At 47.0% G+C, this 21,540-nt stretch overlaps 1 protein-coding gene across 4 annotated transcripts in view; it reads right to left on the bottom strand.

Moving 5' to 3' along the window:
* The window catches only part of NOTCH3 (notch receptor 3), a 61,366-nt gene extending 40,123 nt beyond the window's left edge, over window positions 1-21,243 (bottom strand). For 3 of the 4 annotated variants that reach the window (XM_035104778.3, XM_035104780.3, XM_035104779.3), the window contains exons 1-2: window positions 21,009-21,243; window positions 6,137-6,218 (exon numbers count right to left, since the gene is read on the bottom strand). In XM_035104778.3, coding sequence (XP_034960669.3) covers window positions 6,137-6,218; window positions 21,009-21,105 — 179 coding nt within the window. In that variant the 5' untranslated portion in view covers window positions 21,106-21,243. The remainder of the gene's footprint in view (window positions 1-6,136; window positions 6,219-21,008) is intronic. The other variant, XM_035104781.3, reaches the window with a different exon arrangement.
* Window positions 21,244-21,540: the final 297 nt, after the last annotated feature.

The following is a 21,540-nucleotide window of genomic DNA, read 5'->3' as shown; positions in this document are numbered from 1 at the left end:
GCAAGCAACTTGTGCACCCTCTTTTTAGTGTCCATTCATGCTTGGGAAGATGCATATCTGCCTTGTGTGCGTTAAGACATGTGAGTTCCACATGCATGTAGAGTTCACACTTCTCACCATGGTGGAGAGGAGCCATTTTCCTCCCTGCATGTTACACAGGAGGCACAAGCAAGAAGATGCGCAAGGGACTCATTCATCCTCTGTCAGTGCTTCTAAATAACTGGCTCAATTTGCACGCAGTGCTAAGCCAAACCATGGGTTTTAGAGTGAATGAGCAAAGACAGTGGCCACAGCGCTCCTCCCCTAGTCCTGCTGCTCCTGCACTACCCAGACGTAAGCCATGGTTTAGCTCAGCATTACATCCGAAACTGAGCTTGTGGGCTGCCTCCCTAGGTAATCCCCATGTGGTAAAACAAGAATACGGGGTTCAGCTTGTGCTTTCTATGTAATGAAACAAACCATAAAACCAGGTTTTGACCAAATGGTTTGACCCCAGGTAATGCAGCAGGTCCAAGGAAGAGTACTGTAGTTGCAATTTTTGCTCTGGGGACCTGCTCTTGCCAAGCCATGGCTTGGATTAGCATTACAGTAGGGACCCAGGTGGCGCTGTGGGTTAAACCACAGAGTCTAGGGCTTGCTGATCAGAAGGTTGGCGGTTCGAATCCCTGCAATGAGGTGAGCTCCCGTTGCTCGGTCCCAGCTCCTGCCCACCTAGCAGTTCTAAAGCACATCAAAGTGCAAGTAGATAAATAGGGACCGCTCCAGCGGGAAGGTAAACGGCGTTTCCGTGCGCTGCTCTGGTTCGCTAGAAGCAGCTTTGTCATGCTGGCCACATGACCCGGAAGCTGTCTGCGAACAAACGCCGGCTCCCTCGGCCTATAGAGCGAGATGAGCGCCACAACGCCGGAGTCGGACACGACTGGACCCGATGGTCAGGGGCCCCTTTACCTTTACCTTACTTGCAAATGAGATGGGAGTTGCTCTGTACTGCCAACTGTCATAACCCTTCTTTGGGTGCCAACATTATATACCAAGGGGCAAGTTGCCTATATGCTTCCATTTGCTCTGGAATCTGTCACCTTATGGCAAGCTATACACTGCACTGTATAGAGAATTCATATACAGGATCAATGAGCAAATAACTGCCCAAAGGATGCAAGATTTCTGACATAAAAGAGCTCTGCCATATGTGTAACTGGTCTGGGATTCTAATGTCACGCTTATGGCTGCACTAGATACTGCAGTGTCAGACACGTGTTTATTTTGATGTGTCTTCTTATTCATGTGTAAAGCAAGGGGTGAGGAGATCTTATTTTAACATTAAAAGGGGGCACCATAAGTTCATTCTGGTGGCCCACAGAAAGGCAATGCACTAGGAAACCAATGTCCCCACTGTGGAAGGATGTGTAGATCCAGAATTGGCCTCCGTGGTCACTTATTGTTAAAATCGTGTTTATGGAAGACAATCTTACTCGGCTACAAGTGATCGCAGAAGAAGAAGAAGAAGAAGAAGAAGAAGAAGAAGAAGAAGAAGAAGAAGAAGAAGAAGAAGAAGAAGAAGAAGAAGAAGAAGAAGAAGAAGAAGAAGAAGAAGAAAAAGAAGAAGGAGGTGGAGGAGGAGGAGGAGGAGGAGGAGGAGGGGGGGAGGAGGACTAGGCCCTGCACTTGGTTTACTTTTTCCCAACAGCAGAACTAGTGGTCGCTTTGTCTAGCGCCAGATTATCAAACAGACCAACAAGGTCCTGGTCTAGATCCTCTGATTTTTGTAATACAGTGGTACCTCGGGTTAAGAACTTAATTCGTTCTGGAGGTCCGTTCTTAACCTGAAACTGTTCTTAACCTGAGGTACCACTTTAGCTAATGGGCAGCGCCGTCTTAGGCGCCCCCGGCGCCGTGGTGTGCCGGATCCTCCAGCGCCCGCCGGATCCCTTCGGCGCCCTCCCACCCCGTTCCGGCGCCCTCCCACCCGTTTCCCAACGCGATGGGCGGGTGGGCGCCGCGCGCAGCGCGGGTGCAACAGGCGCAGCTGCGCGGCGGACCGGTCGGCCAGCGGGTGGGCGCATCTCGCGGCGCCCTCCTGGCGGGCCGGCGCCATGGTGCCCTGCGCCACCCAGCCTGCACGTAGGGCCGGGCCTGCTAATGGGGCCTCTTGCTGATGCCGTGCAATTTCTGTTCTCATCCTGAAGCAAAGTTCTTAACCTGAGGTACTATTTCTGGGTTAGCAGAGTCTATAACCTGAAGCGTCTGTAACCTGAAGCCTCTGTAACCCGAGGTACCACTGTACTATGCTGGTGCTGTCTGTTAATTCCCTCCCCACCTCCCCCCAAAAAGGGAAAAATTTATAGGGGACCCCCATCAATGTTCAAATTCTCTGCAAAAAAAGTTTGAGAACCTCTGAGTTATGAAACAGATGTGAGGGGAAAGGGACACATGAACAAGTAGTAAAGGCAGACAGAAAGCACCTAGTACAGAACCTCCTCCAATGGCCCTTATATTTTAGTGTTAATTTCTCTTAAAAATGAAAACCAGGAATATGTGGTGACTATTAACCTCAGCATTAAAAACAGTGATACGGATTTCATTGCTGCGCACATTTTCAGTGCCCCAGCCGCCCACTGAATATCTCACGCCAGGCCCCATTCTGATCCCATTTCCATTCTAGACCACCCCTGCCGCCTTGGCTTCCCCATTCCCAGCTCCAGAAACATTCAGTTTCCTTCCACTGCTCTTCTTAGTAGCTGCACCTGCCATCTCCTAAGAAAGCCTGTTTTCACATTCATGTGAAGTGTCTCTCAGCCCTAATCCAAGCCCCACCTTCTTCAAGATTTGAGGAGGGGGGTGGATTAAAGAGAGAGACAAAAACTAACCTGAGACTCACCCATTGTCCACCTCCTCCAAATTGGCATTGCCAGGCCCGAAGGAACCAAATGGTGACCGCCCCTTTAAGAGGCCTCTCTGCAGGTGTTTAGTGGGGGAGGGGGGGAGGAGGAGAGTGTTTTCCCTTCGGCACTGGGCACTCCCAGGCCTCCCCACCCAACCTGTCCAACAGGTTTCAGACCATGATGCCAAGAGAAACCTTCCTTTTTCTTCCTCTCTCCTGAGCCCCCAGAGAAACATATCCAGCTTTCCTTAGATATCCTCACTATTCCAACCCCCCCCCCAACTCCCCCCCCCAAGGCTTGGTTAAGTGCCCAAACTCCTTGGTGGGACAGCTGCGTTCTGAACAGGACTTATAGGTGACTGGTAGTATTTTCTTGTCCTATCATCCCATCCAGGGATCCAGGCCGGGCTTCGAGCCTCCCAGTGATTCACCTGTTCTGGGCGTGCCAGCTGCAGGCAGATCCACCTGTCCTGGATTCCAACACAGGCAACACCAGGCTAAGCTAGGAGCTCACTGAATTTGCTCAAACACCTGCCACTACGGGAAGCAACATAAAGGAAGGACGACGAATAAGCATCCCTGGCCCGGCTAAATCCAGGTCTGTACATCTGGACCATCCATTGCCAGGAAACCACAAGGGCATATGAGCACCAGGACCATGTGGCTTGGCTAACACAATGCTGAAATCCCGATAATTATGTCATCAGCACATCCTTGGTCTCCCCCTTTCAGACTTCAACACCACAGTTTGGGACTCCTATTACAGAAAAGCAACTGCATTACAAGGCAATATAAAATCAGCCCTGGGCACTACTGGCAGCATCAGCGATGCCCTTAGGAGCAAGGGTACTCTCCCACCCTTCAGCAGGGTGCCTGTTAAAACACAAGCTCAAGATCAAAAGAAGCGGAGGACTGTCTAGTAGCAGCTTTCAAACCTATAAAAACAACAGCCATCTGTACTGACAGATCCCCATTACAACGTTCCAACAAGAGACATTCTTTGTCTGATAAATGATCTTTTTTAAAAAAAATAAACCAAGCTTTGTCATAATTTTAACATACTATGGAGATTAGAAATACATATTTATTTTAATAAATTAAATTCATGAAACAGAAATATAGAGACGTTATGAGACTTCAAATACTGTATTCTAAATTCCATTAAGGCAATTAATTCTCAGGACAAAAACAACAACACTATAAACACTTTAAACACCATTAAGATGTATTTATAATGTAGAAATCTTTTAATCTGATAAAATATTTCTCCGAGCATATATTATTAAGGCTGCAATCCTATACACACTTACCTGGAAGTAAATTCCATGAAACTCAATGGAATTTACTTCCAAGTAGGCATGTGTAAGATCATATCAAAACATTAAAAAAAAAAAACCCCAAACACCTGCAAAACATTTTAGCAATTCACAAAAGTTTTAGTTTATTAGATTACGTATTAAAACATAAAGACATTACAACTTAAATTTTTTAAATAAAAAAATGCTTGAGATTTGCATATCTGAAGTATTGTCTTAAGTTCCAAGAGAAAGGATTACCGCATACCATACTTTGTTTAACATTCCAAAACTTCTTAAAGAGTTCCCATTCCTGTTCAATTTTGTTCACTTTATACTTTTCTTCATTTATAAGAGCCCATGTGATTATATTCAAAATTGCTAAGGCCCATAATGTAATCTATCCTCCCTTTATTTGGGATATTGTCCTCCTTTTCCATGATAAATTATCGTATTTTAGGGTAAAAAGAAATGAGACAATGGAAGATTTGTGATCAAGGCTTCATAAATTCTGATTTCAACCTAAAAGCAGTCGTGTGAGGCGTTACAAATTTGATCAAAGGGGTCTTCCTTTAACACCTTGAGCCATCCCACCATCATGTGTATGTTTTCTGCTATGGGATTAATAGCAACTACATGAACAGGAATTTAAATCCAGACATGGAGGGGAAGTGTTAAATCCTAGACCAGGGCAGAGAACCTGTGGGCCTGCATAAGTTGTTTGACCACAACTCCCACCATCCCTGGCCACCAGCCACACTGCTGGGGACTGATGGGAGCTGGAGTCCAATGACAACATTTGGCAGGTCAGATGTTTCCTAACACTGCCCTAAATACACACACCCATTGCAGCTGCTCAATTCAGATTCAGATCTTCTTCATATCATCTGTTTGGGCCCTTAGCTCCTTTGTAGATTCATATTTATATAATTGTTGCGGCAACCAGAAAACCTGCTCTTCTTCCCTCTTTTTTCCTTCTTACCTTCCCGCCGCAGCAGTACCTATTTATCTACTTGCACTGGCATGCTTTCGAACTGCTAGGTAGGCAGGAGCTGGGACAGAACAATGGGAGCTCACCCCGTTGTGCGGATTCAAACCGCTAACCTTCTGATCGGCAAGCCCAAGAGGCTCAGTGGTTTAGTCCACAGCACCACAGTTTAGGTACCGTAGATAAATAATAATTGGCCCAAGATCTCCTGTCTTTAGTGCTTCACAGGTTAGCAGGAATTCAAATTCAAGTTTCCTTAAACTAAGTCCAATATGCTATCCACTCCATCAAGTGGATGTCTCTAAATGGACATTGAGACCAAATTACAGTGGTCCCTCGACTTACGAATTTAATCCGTTCCAAATGTACATTCATAGGTCGAAAAGTTTGTAAGTCAGAAAAAGTGGTTTCCCATAGGAATGCATTGGAAACGGAAAAAATTGTAAGTTGAGTAAACCGCATCTAAAATTCGTAAGTCGAGAAAACCCTATCTAAACCGCAACGGTTTTCCTTTCGGGTGTCAAAAAAACCGTAAGCGTGCGGCCATTTTGTTTTCATTCATAACTCGAAATTTCGTAAGTCGAGGGACCACTGTATTCCAGTGTCCCATGGCAAACAGAATCCCAGCTGAAGAATAGTCAGAAGGATGCAGTGGAAGCCAATCTGCACCAGTCAGTAGTTCCCACAGGCCTAATGCAAAGCACCTGAGAAGGATGCACATCATGTTGCGACTTTTGAAGCATTTCCAGGCCCCATATTTCCTAAACTACACTGCATCCTGTCAACAGAGCTCACTGCTCTCCCACTTCAAGCCAAGCAGCAATTTTTCACAATGACAACTTTACAGCTCCCAAATTACACTACTAGTCTGCCCTTTGAAGGCAGGGACCCAACCCTACAAACCCCCAATATGGTTTGACGCACTGGCTGTTGTTGATCCCATGGGCAAAGTTGTGCAAGGGTGTCACTTACATGCAGGCAGCTATCCCGTTGGAGTAAACAACACAGCTCCCACCATTCTCACAGGGCTTGTCGCCATCCAAGCACTGTATGGCTGTAGGGAAAGAGAAAGAGCTTGGTTAGAGGATGCCATTGCACAGCTGTAGGAACAACAAAACAATGCCCAGGCTGTGAAGAACACTTAGTTGGTCTTTAAGGTGCTACTGAAGGAATTTTTTTATTTTACTTCGATCCAGACCAACACGGCTACCTACCTGTAACCAGATCTAGCAAAAGTTACTGGTCACAACAGCTCAACAAAAGCTCCCATGCACACTCAACCTGGTGCAAGAAAAACAACAAGAAGAAGAAGAAGAAGAAGGAAACAAGCATTACCATCATGCCATGAGCTCAAAAAACACCTCTTATGTGTTATAGTCATGCTTAGCTCTTGCCCCAGGATAAAGGATATGGACTGAACTTGTGCCTTTTGCTTTTACAATTTCCACTGCACCCCCATAGCAGTGTTTTGCTCATACAAAGCTGATTTATACCAAGTCAGACTAATGGTTTACATAGCTCCCTACTGTCCACACCAGGAAGGATAGGCTAATACTGTTGGACTCCCAACTCCCATAATGCAGCAACAATGGCCAGCAGTCAGGAATTATGGGAGTTGGAGCCCAGCAACATCTGGAGGGCCACATGCGCACTGTTAGAAGCTCAGGTATATAAACTAGGCACCAAATGACATCTTGAATCTAGGTTGTGGTTGTCACAACAGAATGTCTATTTCCCAGGGGATTAGACTAAATGACCCCCAGGATCATGCCGCAATTCTCTGATTCTATTATCTCAACTACATTGCTTGACTGTAGCTTGCTCTTACAACAATTCACTTGTCCCAGTATGCAAGAAGAAACATACACACTGGAAATGGAAATGGTACTAACTATGGAGTAAGGCAGATATTTTTCAACTGTGATTGTCAACCTGGTGCCCAGAAATCTCCACGTTGTTGCAAGTGGATCCGTGTCAGTAGCAAAATGCGCCTGGCACCTAGTTTATTTTAAACACTGCACCTCTGGTCTACACAACTGGCAGGATTTCTCTAGGGGTTCAGACAAGAATCAATCTCAACCCTTGCGTGGAAATATTGGAATTGAGCCTAGGACTTTTTGTAAGCAGAACTTTGCCACTGGGCGGTGGCCCTTCTCTCCCTCCCTCCCTCCCTCCCAGAAAACCTTTTCACTTAAAATAACAGCAACTGAGAGCAGATTCTTGCCATCCCAAGCATTGCCCAGAGTCCCACAACAGGAGGTTTTTCTTGCTAAAATTATCATCCATGGAACAATTCATATATGCTATTGTTAGGCTTCTGAACACACAGAGAGATTGAAATAATAATTGAAGGTCTGCAGATGCATCTTCATGGGGTCACATCAGACAACACAAAAAAGGATAAGGCAGAAATGCTTCAAACGAAGGGAGTAGACAGAATTTCTCACAAGCCACAAGTAGACTTAGCTGGCTCAGTTAGTGCAACCTCAGCCTCTACACTACCCAGTAACTAGAGACTGGCTTCGTTGGCAAAGGTCAAAAAGTATGCAGAATACCATCAAAAGTCGTAGGGAAAAGAGACAATCTGCAAAACGGCAAGAGAAAACTGCTCCTCTTCAGAGATTTCCCCAAGCAACCAGGAAGGGAAAGACAGCAGTTTCTGGGGGGACTGGGCATTCTAGAGAAGACAGAAATCATCTGAGGACTGCAGCTAACCAACTAGAATCACTAAACAACCCAGCAGCCTCAGATCATGGCGAGTGATTGGAATTATGTAGATTCCACAAGTACTTGGTGACCTCTGACAACTGCCACTGAGAGAGCTAGCTGACCGTCCACAGATCTGTATAGAGAGCCCTGTGTATGGGGAGGCTAGTATTTTTAAGAAAACCCTGCAAAACTCAAAGTGGAAGGACAAGGGCCTAACAAAACTGGCACAGAAAAATGGGGAGCCTGTAGTCTTCCTCTCCCTCCTATGTGGCATCGTGAGTGGGTAGGAGGAGCCATTTAGTAAATGCCCAAGCTAAGCCAAGCGAAGCACGTCCCCTGATGGGGCCCAGGTTAGGGGAAAGAACCACAGGCACCCATCTCTGCCAGCCCTGAGAGGGGTGTTTGAGTGCCCTCTGAAAGGATCAAAATTAGAGACACAGCCATTCCCAAAGGAACCCCTTTTCAGGCTCAAGAGACACTACAAGTGCTCTGGGCCTACTCAAGGAGGGAAATGCAGCCGAGCAGCAAAGGGATGCTGTCTGAGACCCCTCCTCTCTCGAGAGCAGAGAGAAGATGGAAGGAGCTGGGGCCCAGGCAATACACTCACTCTCAGCCATTTCCTAGAGACCCACTTGTAACAGAGTGCGTGCCCAGCACACAGATCAGTCCCAGACAATGCCTCTCCCCCCTCCACTGCCGCCCCTCACTCTGTCGGCATGCAGAGCCAGCAGCAGCACTGCAGCAAAATGTGCTCTCAGCAACCGCCCTGTATGCAGACTATATTAAATTCCCCCGCACCCAAAATGAGCCTATGCCACTATGGATTTCACCCTCCCCACAACTTGAACAACGTATAACTAGCAAAGGCTGCATACAAATAGGTGCTGACACTCTGCTCACTGAAACCTAAACAGACAGTGAGTTTCTTTTACACATACACACACTCTTAGGTGAACAATATGGGGCAACCATCCCAAACACAGCTAGCAAGCACAGTTATGAAAAGTATTCCCAGCACAGTTGCATGCATACACATACATACACACGCACACATGCACACAATGCCAGGAGCTCACAAAGACAGCATAAACACACCCTGTGCCTGAATACTTTCAAACCAGCTTAAGCACATGTAACACTGCATACGTGAATATGTACACAATCTCACAGGAAGTATAACATGCATAGCCAAGTATCTCAGCGGGAAGCATTCCTGACACAACACAAACCCACAATTTCCTACCCTTTTGTCCTCTCCAGAGCACAGAGCCAAGTTTGGGCCAGTGGAATGCACTCCCCACATCTCAATCTCTACAACCAACATTCCAACACATGTATGCTTTTCAGACATGGGCACCCAAATGTAGAGGGCCTTGCAGCCATAAACACAATTCTCAGCTCTTGCATGGAATCTTATCTCCAAAGGAAAGGCCAGACCTAAACCTACACAGAGGCAAGCCAGTCTAAAACCATACTGCCTAAAATGTGTGGCAAACCAAGGGAATCAGTGATCACACTTCCCTCTCATATGTACATGGGATGGGGTGGAATTGCAACATGGCCCACAGTGGCAAAGAGAAAATATTCTTAGTCCTGTTGGCCACCCCCTCCCAAAACACGTCAAGGCAGAATATGAACTCAGAAGAGCCTTGATTTTCCACCTTCCAAAGAGAGGGAACACAAGCAACCCAAAGAACTTCCTTTGCTCAAATCAGCATTGTTGTTGTTGTTTAGTCATTTAGTCATGTCCGACTCTTCGTGACCCCATGGACCAGAGCACACCAGGCACTCCTGTCTTCCACTGTCTCCCGCAGTTTGGTCAGACTCATGTTCGTAGCTTCAAGAACACTGTCCAACCATCTCGTCCTCTGTCGTCCCCTTCTCCTTGTGCCCTCAATCTTTCCCAACATCAGGGTCTTTTCCAGGGAGTCTTCTCTTCTCATGAGGTGGCCAAAGTATTGGAGCCTCAGCTTCAGGATCTGTCCTTCCAGTGAGCACTCAGGGCTGATTTCCTTCAGAATGGATAGGTTTGATCTTCTTGCAGTCCATGGGACTCTCAAGAGTCTCCTCAAGCACCATAATTCAAAAGCATCAATTCTTCGGCGATTAGCCTTCTTTATGGTCCAGCTCTCACTTCCATACATCACTACTGGGAAAACCATCGCTTCAACTATACGGACCTTTGTCGGCAAGGTGATGTCTCTGCTTTTTAAGATGCTGTCTAGGTTTGTCATTGCTTGTCTCCCAAGAAGCAGGCGCCTTTTAATTTCGTGACTGCTGTCACCATCTGCAGTGATCATGGAACCCAATAAAGTAAAATCTCTCTCTGCCTCCATTTCTTCCCCTTCTATTTGCCAGGTGGTGATGGGACCAGTGGCCATGATCTTGGTTTATTTTTTTATATTGAGTTTCAGACCATATTTTGCGCTCTCTTCTTTCACCCTCATTAAAAGGTTATTTAATTCCTCCTCACTTTCTGTCATCAAGGTTGTGTCATTAGCATATCTGAGGTTGCGGATATTTCTTCTGGCAATCTTAATTCCGTCTTGGGATTCATCCAGTCTAGCCTTTCGCATGATGAATTCTACATATAAGTTAAATAAGCAGGGAGACAATATACAGCCTTGTCGTACTCCTTTCCCAATTTTGAACCAATCAGTTATTCCATATCCAGTTCTAACTGTAGCTTCTTGTCCCACATAGAGATTTCTCAGGAGACAGATGAGGTGATCAGGCACTCCCATTTCTTTAAGAGCTTGCCATAGTTTGCTGTGGTCGACACGGTCAAATGCTTTTGCGTAGTCAATGAAGCAGAAGTAGATGTTTTTCTGGAACTCTCTTGCTGCCTCCATAATCCAGCGCATGTTTGCAATTTGGTCTCTAGTTCCTCTGCCCCTTCCCCAAATCAGCATTAGCCTCCCCCAAAGCCCAGGAAACTAGCTCTCCAAGGCTCTAGCTTTGCATCAAACCATCCAGAAACAAATAGGTTTCATGCTCTTTAAAGAACCACTGGGAATAAGAAGTGGCAGAGGTCACCCTTCAAGACAGTGAAAAGCCAGAGACTACAATTGAGGTGCTCTGGCTCCCACTGCTTTGACTGCTTAATCCTCATGCTCTTTGCAGGGCTCAGCCAGATGCCAGGAGTCCTGGCTTCTCACCTCCACCCCAACCATCCCTTCCTTAAATGACAAGCAGCACTAAACATACAAGCAACATTTCAAGAGAGAGAGAGAGAGATTGTAAGGGTTATGTGCCAAAGGGTCATCTCAGGCCAATATTTAGGGCTCTGTCAATCAACAAGTCTATGTAAACAATCAAACAAGTTAAGAATTCAGTCTTGTTTGTAGAAAACCACATACCAAGAGTCATTTTTAAACACGTTTAATAAAAGTATTATGCCTTGAAATGACTAGTGAAAGCTCAAAACCTAGGAGCGGGGCAGTGGGGAGCCTAGATTTTCCAGCAGTAAGGGGTTAAGGCTTCTGTGCCTTGCATTAGTTCCTTGCCTCTCTCTACAAGCTAACACAAAAGTTAGGCAAACTAAACAAACTTGCTTGATTTATAAATTTATGCAGCTTGCAAGATTCAGCACAGAATTTGGACTATGATAGCTAGCAATATTTTTTCTTTCCCAAACACACACAGCTGTATCCATAAGTTGTCTTATGAAGGACGGCACACCTCACCCAAGATGTCAGGTGCTATGTTTGCCACTCTGGGCTCCTTTGGGAGAAAGGGCAGGATATAAATTTAATAAAATAAATATTTGGGGCCTGATCTCCTGGTCTCACTGAATCTTTAGTGACATGTTGGCCCATGGTGCAATATGTTCTCTTAGTGCGTTAATCAAACATGTCTCATAAGAAAGAAAGAAAAAACCCAGAGAATTTATCTTGTAAAGACACCCTTAAAGTTTCAAGCATTTAAGACACTTTTATGAGAATTTGGAGAAGTAAACGCTTCTCTGTCTCGATGACCTCCGTTTCCTCAATAGCATCATTTCTCTCCAGATACAATTTGTTAATCAAGAAAAGCAGCATTAGCTACACTCCGAAACCACTGATTTTTCATTGCACCGCCTGCCTAGATACACTGTATATTTGCAATGATGGTTTCATCGTAACTAGTATAGCATAACTAGTATAGCATGATCTGATTGCTAGGACTAGTACCCATTTTTAATCTTTGTAAAGCAAAAAAAGCAGTAACCTTTGACGACTGCAAGATCTGTTGGTTTTTCACAATTGTCTACTCTGGACATTCCTGTTTAAAAACATAGGTAAAAGTAAAGGGACCCCTGACCATTAGGTCCAGTCTAGTTCCCCTCTCTAGGAGCCCACTGTTTTGGGAATGAATGCACTACTGACTCACAGCTCATAAACCCCTTTTTGCACAAGTGTCAAGCCACCACACTTTATTTGGGGACCATTTTGTGCTTTGCAGGGCAGACATTGTTCCTGGATCTCCACCATAAGTGCACACAGCAAATGCCATAATGCCTGACGGAGACTCACATGCCTTGGAAGACACATGAAGATTAACCAACCTGGAACTCCTTGGGCACTGTCCATTCTGTATTCCATGTACAGTCGTACCTTGGATCCCGAATGCGTTGTGAGTCAAAGGTTTTGGCTCCCAAATGCCGCAAACCCGGAAGTGAGTATTCCAGTTTGCAAACGTTCTTTGGAACCCAAACGTCTGACGCAGCTTCCAATTGGTTACAGGAGCTTCCTGCAGCCAATCGGAAGCCATGCCTTGGTTTCCTAACATTCTAGAAGTCGAACGGACTTCCGGAATGGATTCTGTTCGACTTCCAAGCTACCTCTGTACTTTCAGATGGACAATACAGTATTCACTGCAAGACATGCAGGAAGCATTCAGGAAATCCATGTGATGTTAAACTTGCAAATGTAACAACTCAAAGAGCTGTAACAGTTTACCTACTGACTTCTCATTCTGCAATACCATCATAAGTTGTTTATTCAAGACAGAGGCAAGAATGAGGTGACAGTTGTTCAGCAAGATTCTCCACTCCCCGCAAAAGACTCAAATTATACTATGAAGACCAGTATTATGTCCCTGATAATAAGGGAGGTAGACTAGGGTTTTTATCCCACCACAGTAAAGGTAAAGGGTAAAAGGACCCTAACCATTAGGTCTAGTCGTGACCAACTCTGGGATTGCGGCGCTCATCTCGCTTTATTGGCCGAGGGAGCCGACGTACAGCTTCCAGGTCATGTGGCCAGCATGACTAAGCCGCTTCTGGCGAACCAGAGCAGCGCACGGAAACGCCGTTTACCTTCCCACTGTAGCGGCACCTATTTATCTACTTGCACTTTGACGTGCTTTTGAACTGCTACGTTGGCAGGAGCTGGGACCGAGCAACGGGAGCTCACCCCGTCGTGGGGATTCAAACCGTTGACCTTCTGATCGGCAAGCCCTAGGCTTTGTGGTTTAACCCACAGTGCCACCCGCGTCCCTTTTCCCACCACAGTAGCTATGCCATAATATACAATCAAAACCATAATACTGCATCAATTACAGAGCAGGTCTTTTGAATTCTGGCCTTCCCCTGACAACACATCATAGTTTATTCTACTATGACCTTGACATCAGGCTTGCCAAGTTCATCCCTTCACAAAACAGGATGCCCTCCAAATGTCTTAGAAATATATCCTCCCACGGCTTGGCAGTCCAAGGGTGCAAAACAACCCTTCCTCCAATTGAAATTCCCACTTTTAAAACCTAGAATTCCCAGGAGGCCTTTTTCTTAAAACCAGGTCAGAGATGTTGACACTAGCTGGGGCTGAAAGAATCTGACTTAAGGATAGTCAGGCTCTGTAATAAAGTTTGCAGTATGAGGAACACAGAGATGGAGCACATGCATTTCAAAAGTATGAGGTCACCAATGGGAGGAAAGGATGCTGTGGGACAAATGTCTCTGAAGGAAGCACTTCCCAGCAGTGAGATACGTTTCCTGGGAAACTATTAATAGGACAGTTTTCCAAATTAGTGTCATTTGGATACAATAATTTGCATCAGAAAACTTTCTGATGCCCTAGAGCAGGGATGGGGAACCTGTGGCGATCCAAATGCTACTGGTCTGAAACATCCATCATCCCAGGTCATGACTATGCTGACTCATGGGGACTCATGGGACTTGGAGACAAACAACATCTAGAGAGCCACAGGCTCGCCATTCCTACCCTATAAGAGTGATCTACTTTGATACTAATACCCCAGAGGACAGGATCACACTTCAAAATGACCTTAACAGATTAGACAACTGGGCCAAAACAAACAATATGAATTTTAAGAGGGAGAAATGTAAAGTACTACACTTGGGCAAAAAAAATAATGAAAGGCACAAATACAGGATGGGAGACACCTGGCTTGAGAGCAGTACATGTGAAAAGGATCTAGGAGTCTTGGTGGACCACAAACTTGACACGAGTCAACAATGTGATGTAGCAGCTAAAAAAGCCAATGCAATTCTGGGCTGCATCAATAGGAGTATAGCATCTAGATCAAGGGAAGTAATAGTACCACTGTATTCTGCTCAGGTCAGACCTCACCTGGAGTACTGTGTCCAGTTCTGGGCACCACAGTTCAAGAAGGATACTGAAAAGCTGGAATGTGTCCAGAGGAGGGCAACCAAAATGGTCAAAGGCCTGGAAACGATGCCTTATGAGGAACGGCTTAGGGAGCTGGGCATGTTTAGCCTGGAGAAGAGAAGGTTAAGGGGTGATATGATAGCCATGTTCAAATATATAAAAGGATGTCATTTAGAGGAGGGAGAAAGGTTGTTGTTTTCTGCTGCTCCAGAGAAGCGGACACGGAGCAATGGATTCAAACTAAAAGAAAGAAGATTCCACCTAAACATTAGGAAGAACTTCCTGACAGTAAGAGCTGTTCGGCAGTGGAATTTGCTGCCAAGGAGTGTGGTGGAGTCTCCTTCTTTGGAGGTCTTTAAGCAGAGGCTTGACGACCATATGTCAGGAATGCTTTGATGGTGTTTCCAGCTTGGCAGGGGGTTGGACTGGATGGCCCTTGTGGTCTCTTCCAACTCTATGATTCTATGATTCTATGACATGCTTATTTCACTTGTATTTAGTAAACAAAGCTAAAAACTTTGAAATTGCCAAGTTTGCCTGATAGTTATTTGCAATTAGGATCCATTCAGTTACTAATGAACTTAAAACAACATAAAATTTTCTTCAGGGGAAAGGAAAAGCAGTGGAAAATTTTCCAGCTATCAATCCAAGAAGATGTATTACCCTATTAAATACACATGGAATTCCATTGCTTCGTTTTCCTTTCAGAAGTACGAGCACAGTTGGCTACCACATCTCAATTAAAATTTGATAAAGGGTCCTCAGATCAGCTGAAGCTGAATCTGGCTTGTAACTCTCTACTTGGCCTTTCCTGAGTGTGAGCAAAGGCCCTGGAAGCCAGGATTCCCGAGTTCTGTTCCAAGCTCTGGATACGGGTGAAGTCAAGGAGGACCAGACTCTAGTGATTCAGCCAAATGTTCCATCAGCACATAGGGCATTATATACATCTTCTTCTGGAGATCTTCTTTCTGACACCTCCTTTGGGAAGAAAATTTTCCCTTGCTGTGACCTCTGCTTGACATGGATAACTATTTGAAGAACCCATTTCGAACCACCAAAGGGAGCATTGCATGCGATACAGAATGGGAGATCCAATCCCGCTTCTCACATTAACTGCTGGAACGATGTCCATGTGATTAAAGGAGGGGAGAGAGCGCCAGTGGTGTGGACCCACTGCTCCTTACCCCTTGATGCCGAACACTGAACATGGCAGGAAAGTCTATGCATGCAAGACCTCCTGGGCTTCCATGGAAGTTAGAACCCTGACTGTACCACAGTTGCGCCTCATTCTAGGAGTCAGTTCCAATGTGGAGTGAATGGCTAGCTCAGAAAACACCAACCTGGGGAACTCTTGGGGTTTCTCAGTGATCCAAAATGGCAGAGGAGCTTTGACACCCTGCCCACTGCTATCCACCAAACTTCTTGGCCACTGCCCCCAGCTGGGGAGTACTTAGTGCACCCTAAGGTATACTCTCTATTGATGTGGGTTGATGGTAAGGCTTAACAGACTTAGCCAATGCCCCCACATGAAGAGAACATGCACAATATGCTTCATATAGTGCTCAGGAGTTCCATGGGGCAGTTCCTCAGGATATAAGTAAATGGAGAAAGTCTGTGCTAAATTCTGAAAGTTTGAAAACCACTCACTACCTCACGGCAAGAAGCATGCATGTTACAAGCACTACTTGCCTTTTTTCAAAGGAATCAAAACCTACAAAGCAACAGAGACAAAGAAAGAGTCCCAGAGAAAAACCTCCTGCAATTCCCCATCTTCTTTTAACATGCTGACAGCCCATGCCGTGGGTACCACCCACATATCTTGGTTACCATGTAGGGTGTGGTTGACTGATTCCAGGCCCCTATTGGCAGGCACTTATAAACAGACCTCGTTACTAACAAAAAAAAGAAAGAAAATTCTGTGCCAAGGTATACAAAATTCTGAGCCAAGAAAAGCTGAAAATCATGACCGGGATAAATTATGCAAAATGAGAAAATTTGCGTGAGTTGCCCATCTTGCATAATTTATTCTTAGTCACAGGGAGGGAGAAACAGCTATGCGGGGCACCAAAGTCCTATTTCCTGAGCAATGGAAGCCCTGCTCTGCCTCTCCCCTGGTTACTGAAATGTTCCCAGGCGTTGCTGAGCCCTACTCATCACTGCAGCAGACATAGAAGCTAGGAGCTTGCTTTAAAGAATGAGCACCAAAATCCACAGGAGGCAGAGTTCTAAACCCAATACCAAGCCTTCTGCTTGGACAAAATATACTCAGCCTGACTGCTAGGCTGGACCATTGGAATCTGCCAGACCATTGGAAGCTGCCCATCTAGCTCAGTACTGTCTATGCTGGCTGGCAGAGTCTCACATTTCCAGCCCTACCTAGACATGCTGGGGATTGAACCAGGGACTTTCTACATGTAAAGCAGATGTTATACCACTGTGCTATGGCTCTTCTATGGACCTGGGGACAGCAGTAGCAACAGCCAGCAGAGGACAGAAATGAGAGGAATTGGGCCCTTTGCTGCAAAAATAAAATAAATTACCACTGCATAGCCTAAGCGCAATTCTGGCTTTTAAAAGGGGCAGGTTGAGTCACAGCCATGTCCAAATGGCAGGAGCAACAATATGCCCCTCTCCCTCACCATCCTCCTCCAGGCTCTCCAAAACAATGAAAAGGATAAGTGTTTACCATTGCGCTCAGTCCAAACGATGTGATCAACATTTGCACTTATTTCCAATCCATTCTGACTTTTGTCAACCCAAACTGAATGCAGGTGTGATTAAGCAAGCATCTGGGAGGTCCACAGCAGGCAACCTGATCTTGATTTCCTCAGACTGGTTACCTGTGCTTTTGAATACATCTGCACAGAAGTGTGGTGAACCAGGATCCATGCATATAATGGGACTCGGATGCTGCTTTCAACCCACGCACATTCCACTGAGGCTAGTAAAAAGAAAGTGTGGCTACCTGTTAGCGAGGAATCTGGCCCCCCAAAAGTGACTGAGTACTGCAGGGCTGTGTAGAGGGGCTCCCAGGCTCCCTCCAGCTGCCTTTGTTAGCTGGCTAGCAATGTGGGCAGAATAAAGGGGCAGGGAGTTGAATGGCCAGCCGGCTGGCCCTGCTATTGCATCTGGAGGGGCTGCAGCAGGGAGGCAGCTGCTGTGTCTCAACAACTCTGTGCACAGATAGCTTCAGCTCACAGAATCTACAAAGGGGGTGGGAGGGTGAAGGGAGAGATTCCTCACTGTGTCCACAGAAGAAGCACAAAGAAAGGCAGCAGGATTAGATACCGCGTAGTCAGACATGGGCTCGGTACTGGCAAGACTTAGGATACTCCCTTCCACAAACACAACTGAAGGCAAGGAAACCTGTTGCAAAATGGAAAACACCAACTAAAAGCCCCAAGGGCAAGACCTCTGGATGATTACATTTATTCTTTCTAGAATTGACAAAAACACACACACTTTTGCAGTCTCGCCATCCACACAAGCTTAAAAAAAGGAGGGGAGAGATTTCAGATACACACAGAGGGTGCCATTAACGACAAAGCTGTGTTTACTATCAGATCTGGAAAACTGCGTAGGCAGGAAAGATTTCCTTCCCAATTCCAGAGGATGGGATAGGAGCATGTGCAAACTGGATTCAAATAATCAATTCCACCAATCGGCAGGTTCAATTTTGTATCGAAGTACATTAATTAACGACATAACTTGGCGCTTGTGTTTTTGGCAAAGCTAAGCACGAATTTAAATGCTCACATTTGAGTCCCTGCTCCTGCCAAATCAAACCACAAATTTCCATTTGAAATTTAGTAATGTTCGCTTTTAGGCAATGGATTGCACCCATTTTGGAAGGGAAAGGATAAAGAACAAAGACGAAACACATGTACGATGATCATGCATGCAGATCTTTCATGTCATGGCATGTTGCATACATTTTCTGGGAAGCCAAGGCCAGATCACGGTGGAAAAACCTCATGTGTGCCCGATCATGTGAAGCAGCCCTTGGATGAGGGCTTCATCAAGTGCGGCACTTTCCTGTGGATCATCACATTGTTATCAGTGCAGCCAAGCAGAAAAGAAGGAACAGCTTTGGAAGAGACAAAATGTCTGGCTTGCAGACATGGCTGTGGACAAGGCCTAAGTGTCTAGCCCTAAGGTTCATATGCATACTGTAGTAAAAAGCGGCCTGCTTTCTTTCACACACAGGGCCCGTCCTACTAGGCAGGAGTCCCAACCCTTGCATGACCCTCATCTGGTACAGCCCACACCTAGAAAGAAAGGAAGGAAGAAAAAAAGACAGCACCCTGCCAATTCAAACTCAGAACACTCAACCAGAGTTGGCCCCTCGCCCTGAACCTCCTACTCTTTGAGGCCCTTCAGATGCTGTTCTGGGAAAGCTTAAGGACAGGGGTCCCAGTGCCTTTTGCACCATTTTGAATTCTCTAGAGCCATTAGAAATGTTCCCGTGTGGCTCAAAACAGCAGCTCGGAGCCCTTGTCTGGCGCAAGACCGCCAGGGCTTCGGCAGCACTGCGGTGGAGTTGCTCAACCAAGAACAATGCCCTTTCTATGTCCAGCCAAGCAGCAAGCTGGCGGGGAGGGGAGGAGGGGATTCATATTCCCGGGCACCCACAATCCACAGCACCCCCGGCCTCCTGTGTTGGACGAGCCGCACATTCCCACGCACTGGAGCACCAGCTGGCCGGGAGCGTTCTAATAAGCAAGGCCGGCTTCCCCAAACCAGTCAGGTGGCTTCATGGGAGAGTGAAACCCAGGCTGAATAATAGCCCCACGTTCTATTTACCTTTCGCTGCAATTATCTCATCCCTGGCATACTGCTGCACGTTTCACAGGGCAAGCAAGTCACTGCACGACACCCAATTAAATCATCTTATCTCCCGTTTGCATCACTGTATATTCCCAAGCACACAAATGAGGGAAAAGCCGGCTTGGTGGGGGTGGGGGGGGGGAAGAGAGTTTCAAAGCAGACTGAGCCACTGCAACTCCCCAGAAGCATGGGAACTGGCTGGCCCAGTTGCTGAGCTGTGCACTCCCTAGCATGGCTCCAAGATGAGTTTCCAGTTTCACAGTCAGGGATCTGCAACTTCGAAGCCAGCCACAGACTTAGCTCCTTTGGGTCGGAAACAACGGTGCCATGCCATGCAGCAACAATAAAAGTTTGTGCATCCAGCAGAATGTGAAAGGGGAGGGCGGGCGAGGGGACGACAGCTGCTACTACATCTGCCCAGATCATCAACACCCTTCCCTTTGCTATCCTGTACACACAATGCGCAGCAACAAAAGCTCTATCAAATTCAATGTCAGTGTGGGTGTAAAGCCTTCCAAGGAGGCCATTTCATGACAATCCCAAAGGAGAAAAAGGGAGGTGTGGGTGTCGCCCCTTTACCCACAACCACCCCACTTACCAGCAAATCATTTCACACACACATACACACACCAGCACACAAGCTTGCTACACTAATATAAGTTCATGTATGTACCTCTTACATATATTCCATGAGAAAGAGAGGACGAGTGTGCCTTGCACATGCAATGCATTTTATGCGTTTTTAAACATACGATCATGTGCGCATTCACAGACAAGCTCACATACACCAGTTGCACAATCAAGTGCACTAAATTCTCAATCCATGCTGTTTACCAAATGCATTTGCATGTCTGCACAACAGGCGTGTTAAACCAAACATTTATTTCCTCCTTTACGTTCTTGCACAAACTTCAGGCTTTGGCAGAACCAAACTCCACAGCATACCCGGTTCAATAAAACCTCAATGGGATACCATAGAAAATTGAAAGCTTCTCCCTTCGCCAGCCTGCCCGAGCAAGATTTGCTTTGCAAGGAGCAGAAGAAAGAGAAACAGAGAGCGACGGCTACAGCGGAGACCGAGAGAAGCCAGATCCGAAATCCACGCTCCGGTTTTTCCAGTCGCTCCGGGCTGGGAAGCTTAAACTGGCTGCCGAGAAAGTTTACTTCAAGTAAATAAAAAGTGCAAGATTGTTTCCCCGCAGCTCAAATCAGTGCCGGCGAATTAGCACCCCCCACCCGCCCGCCAATCCAGCCTAATCGCTCCCTCCCCTTCACACAATCGGTAATTAAACAACGATCATTTATTTTCTTTGTGGCCCGTTCCGTAACCCTTTCCCCTTCCCTCCCCTTCTTCTGGCGTGGGGTGGGGGGTGCGGAAGAGAAAGAGAAAAGGACGCGGATCTAGCCGGGAACAAGAAAAATAACTTCAGGGTCCCCCCACTCGCTGCCCGGACTGGAGGGAGGGAGATGGCGGCTCAAGGCACCGAGGAGCGCCAAGGGGACTCAGAGAGGCTCCGGCGAAGTTGCTTGAAAAGTTTGAAAAGAGGAAACGAAGAGGCCATGATCGAGCCCGGCCGAAGCGGGGAGGGCTCTCTTCCCACCCATGCTAGGCTTAACGAAGCCGAAGGGGCGAGCGCACTGTATCCCGTCCCCGTCCCCCCGACACCCCCCAGCCACCCCGAGGTCCTCCTTACCTGCTCCCAGTGTTAGGCGCGCCAGCAGAGCGATGCCCAAAAGCCTGCAGCCCAGCCATGCCCGCCACGGGGCCCCGCGCCGGGACGCCAAGCCCATTCCCCCCTAAAGTCCTGCTGCCGCCCTATAGATCCATGGAAGGGGCCGCGCTGAGGCTCCAGCCAGACACCAGGACACCGAAAGCGCGGCGGCGGCAGCGGCGGCGGCGCCTCCTCCTAGTTCCCGGACCCTGGGAAACTTCTCGGAGTGCGAGAGGGGCGGGGCGACCCCGCTGCCCGGGGGCGGGGTCCGCACCCAGCCCGCCTGGCCTGGCTCGGCTCGGCTCCCACGCTCCCTCCTTCTCTCTCGCCACCCCCCTACTCACCACCCCCCACCGGCCCCTACAGCCCGGGCGAGGATGGGGCGCAGGGAGAGGGGAGTCTGTGCGGAAAGGAGAGAGGGAGGGCAGCGTGGCGCCGCGCAGGATCCCGCAGGCGAGGAGATGCGCTCTCTCTCGCTCTCCTCGGTGGGATCGACTTTGGCGGGATGGGTCTC

This window comes from Zootoca vivipara, chromosome 2, assembly GCF_965207765.1.
Source record: "Zootoca vivipara chromosome 2, rZooViv2.hap1.1, whole genome shotgun sequence".
NCBI lineage: Eukaryota > Metazoa > Chordata > Lepidosauria > Squamata > Lacertidae > Zootoca > Zootoca vivipara.
This window is presented reverse-complemented; position numbering and strand designations above follow the sequence as displayed.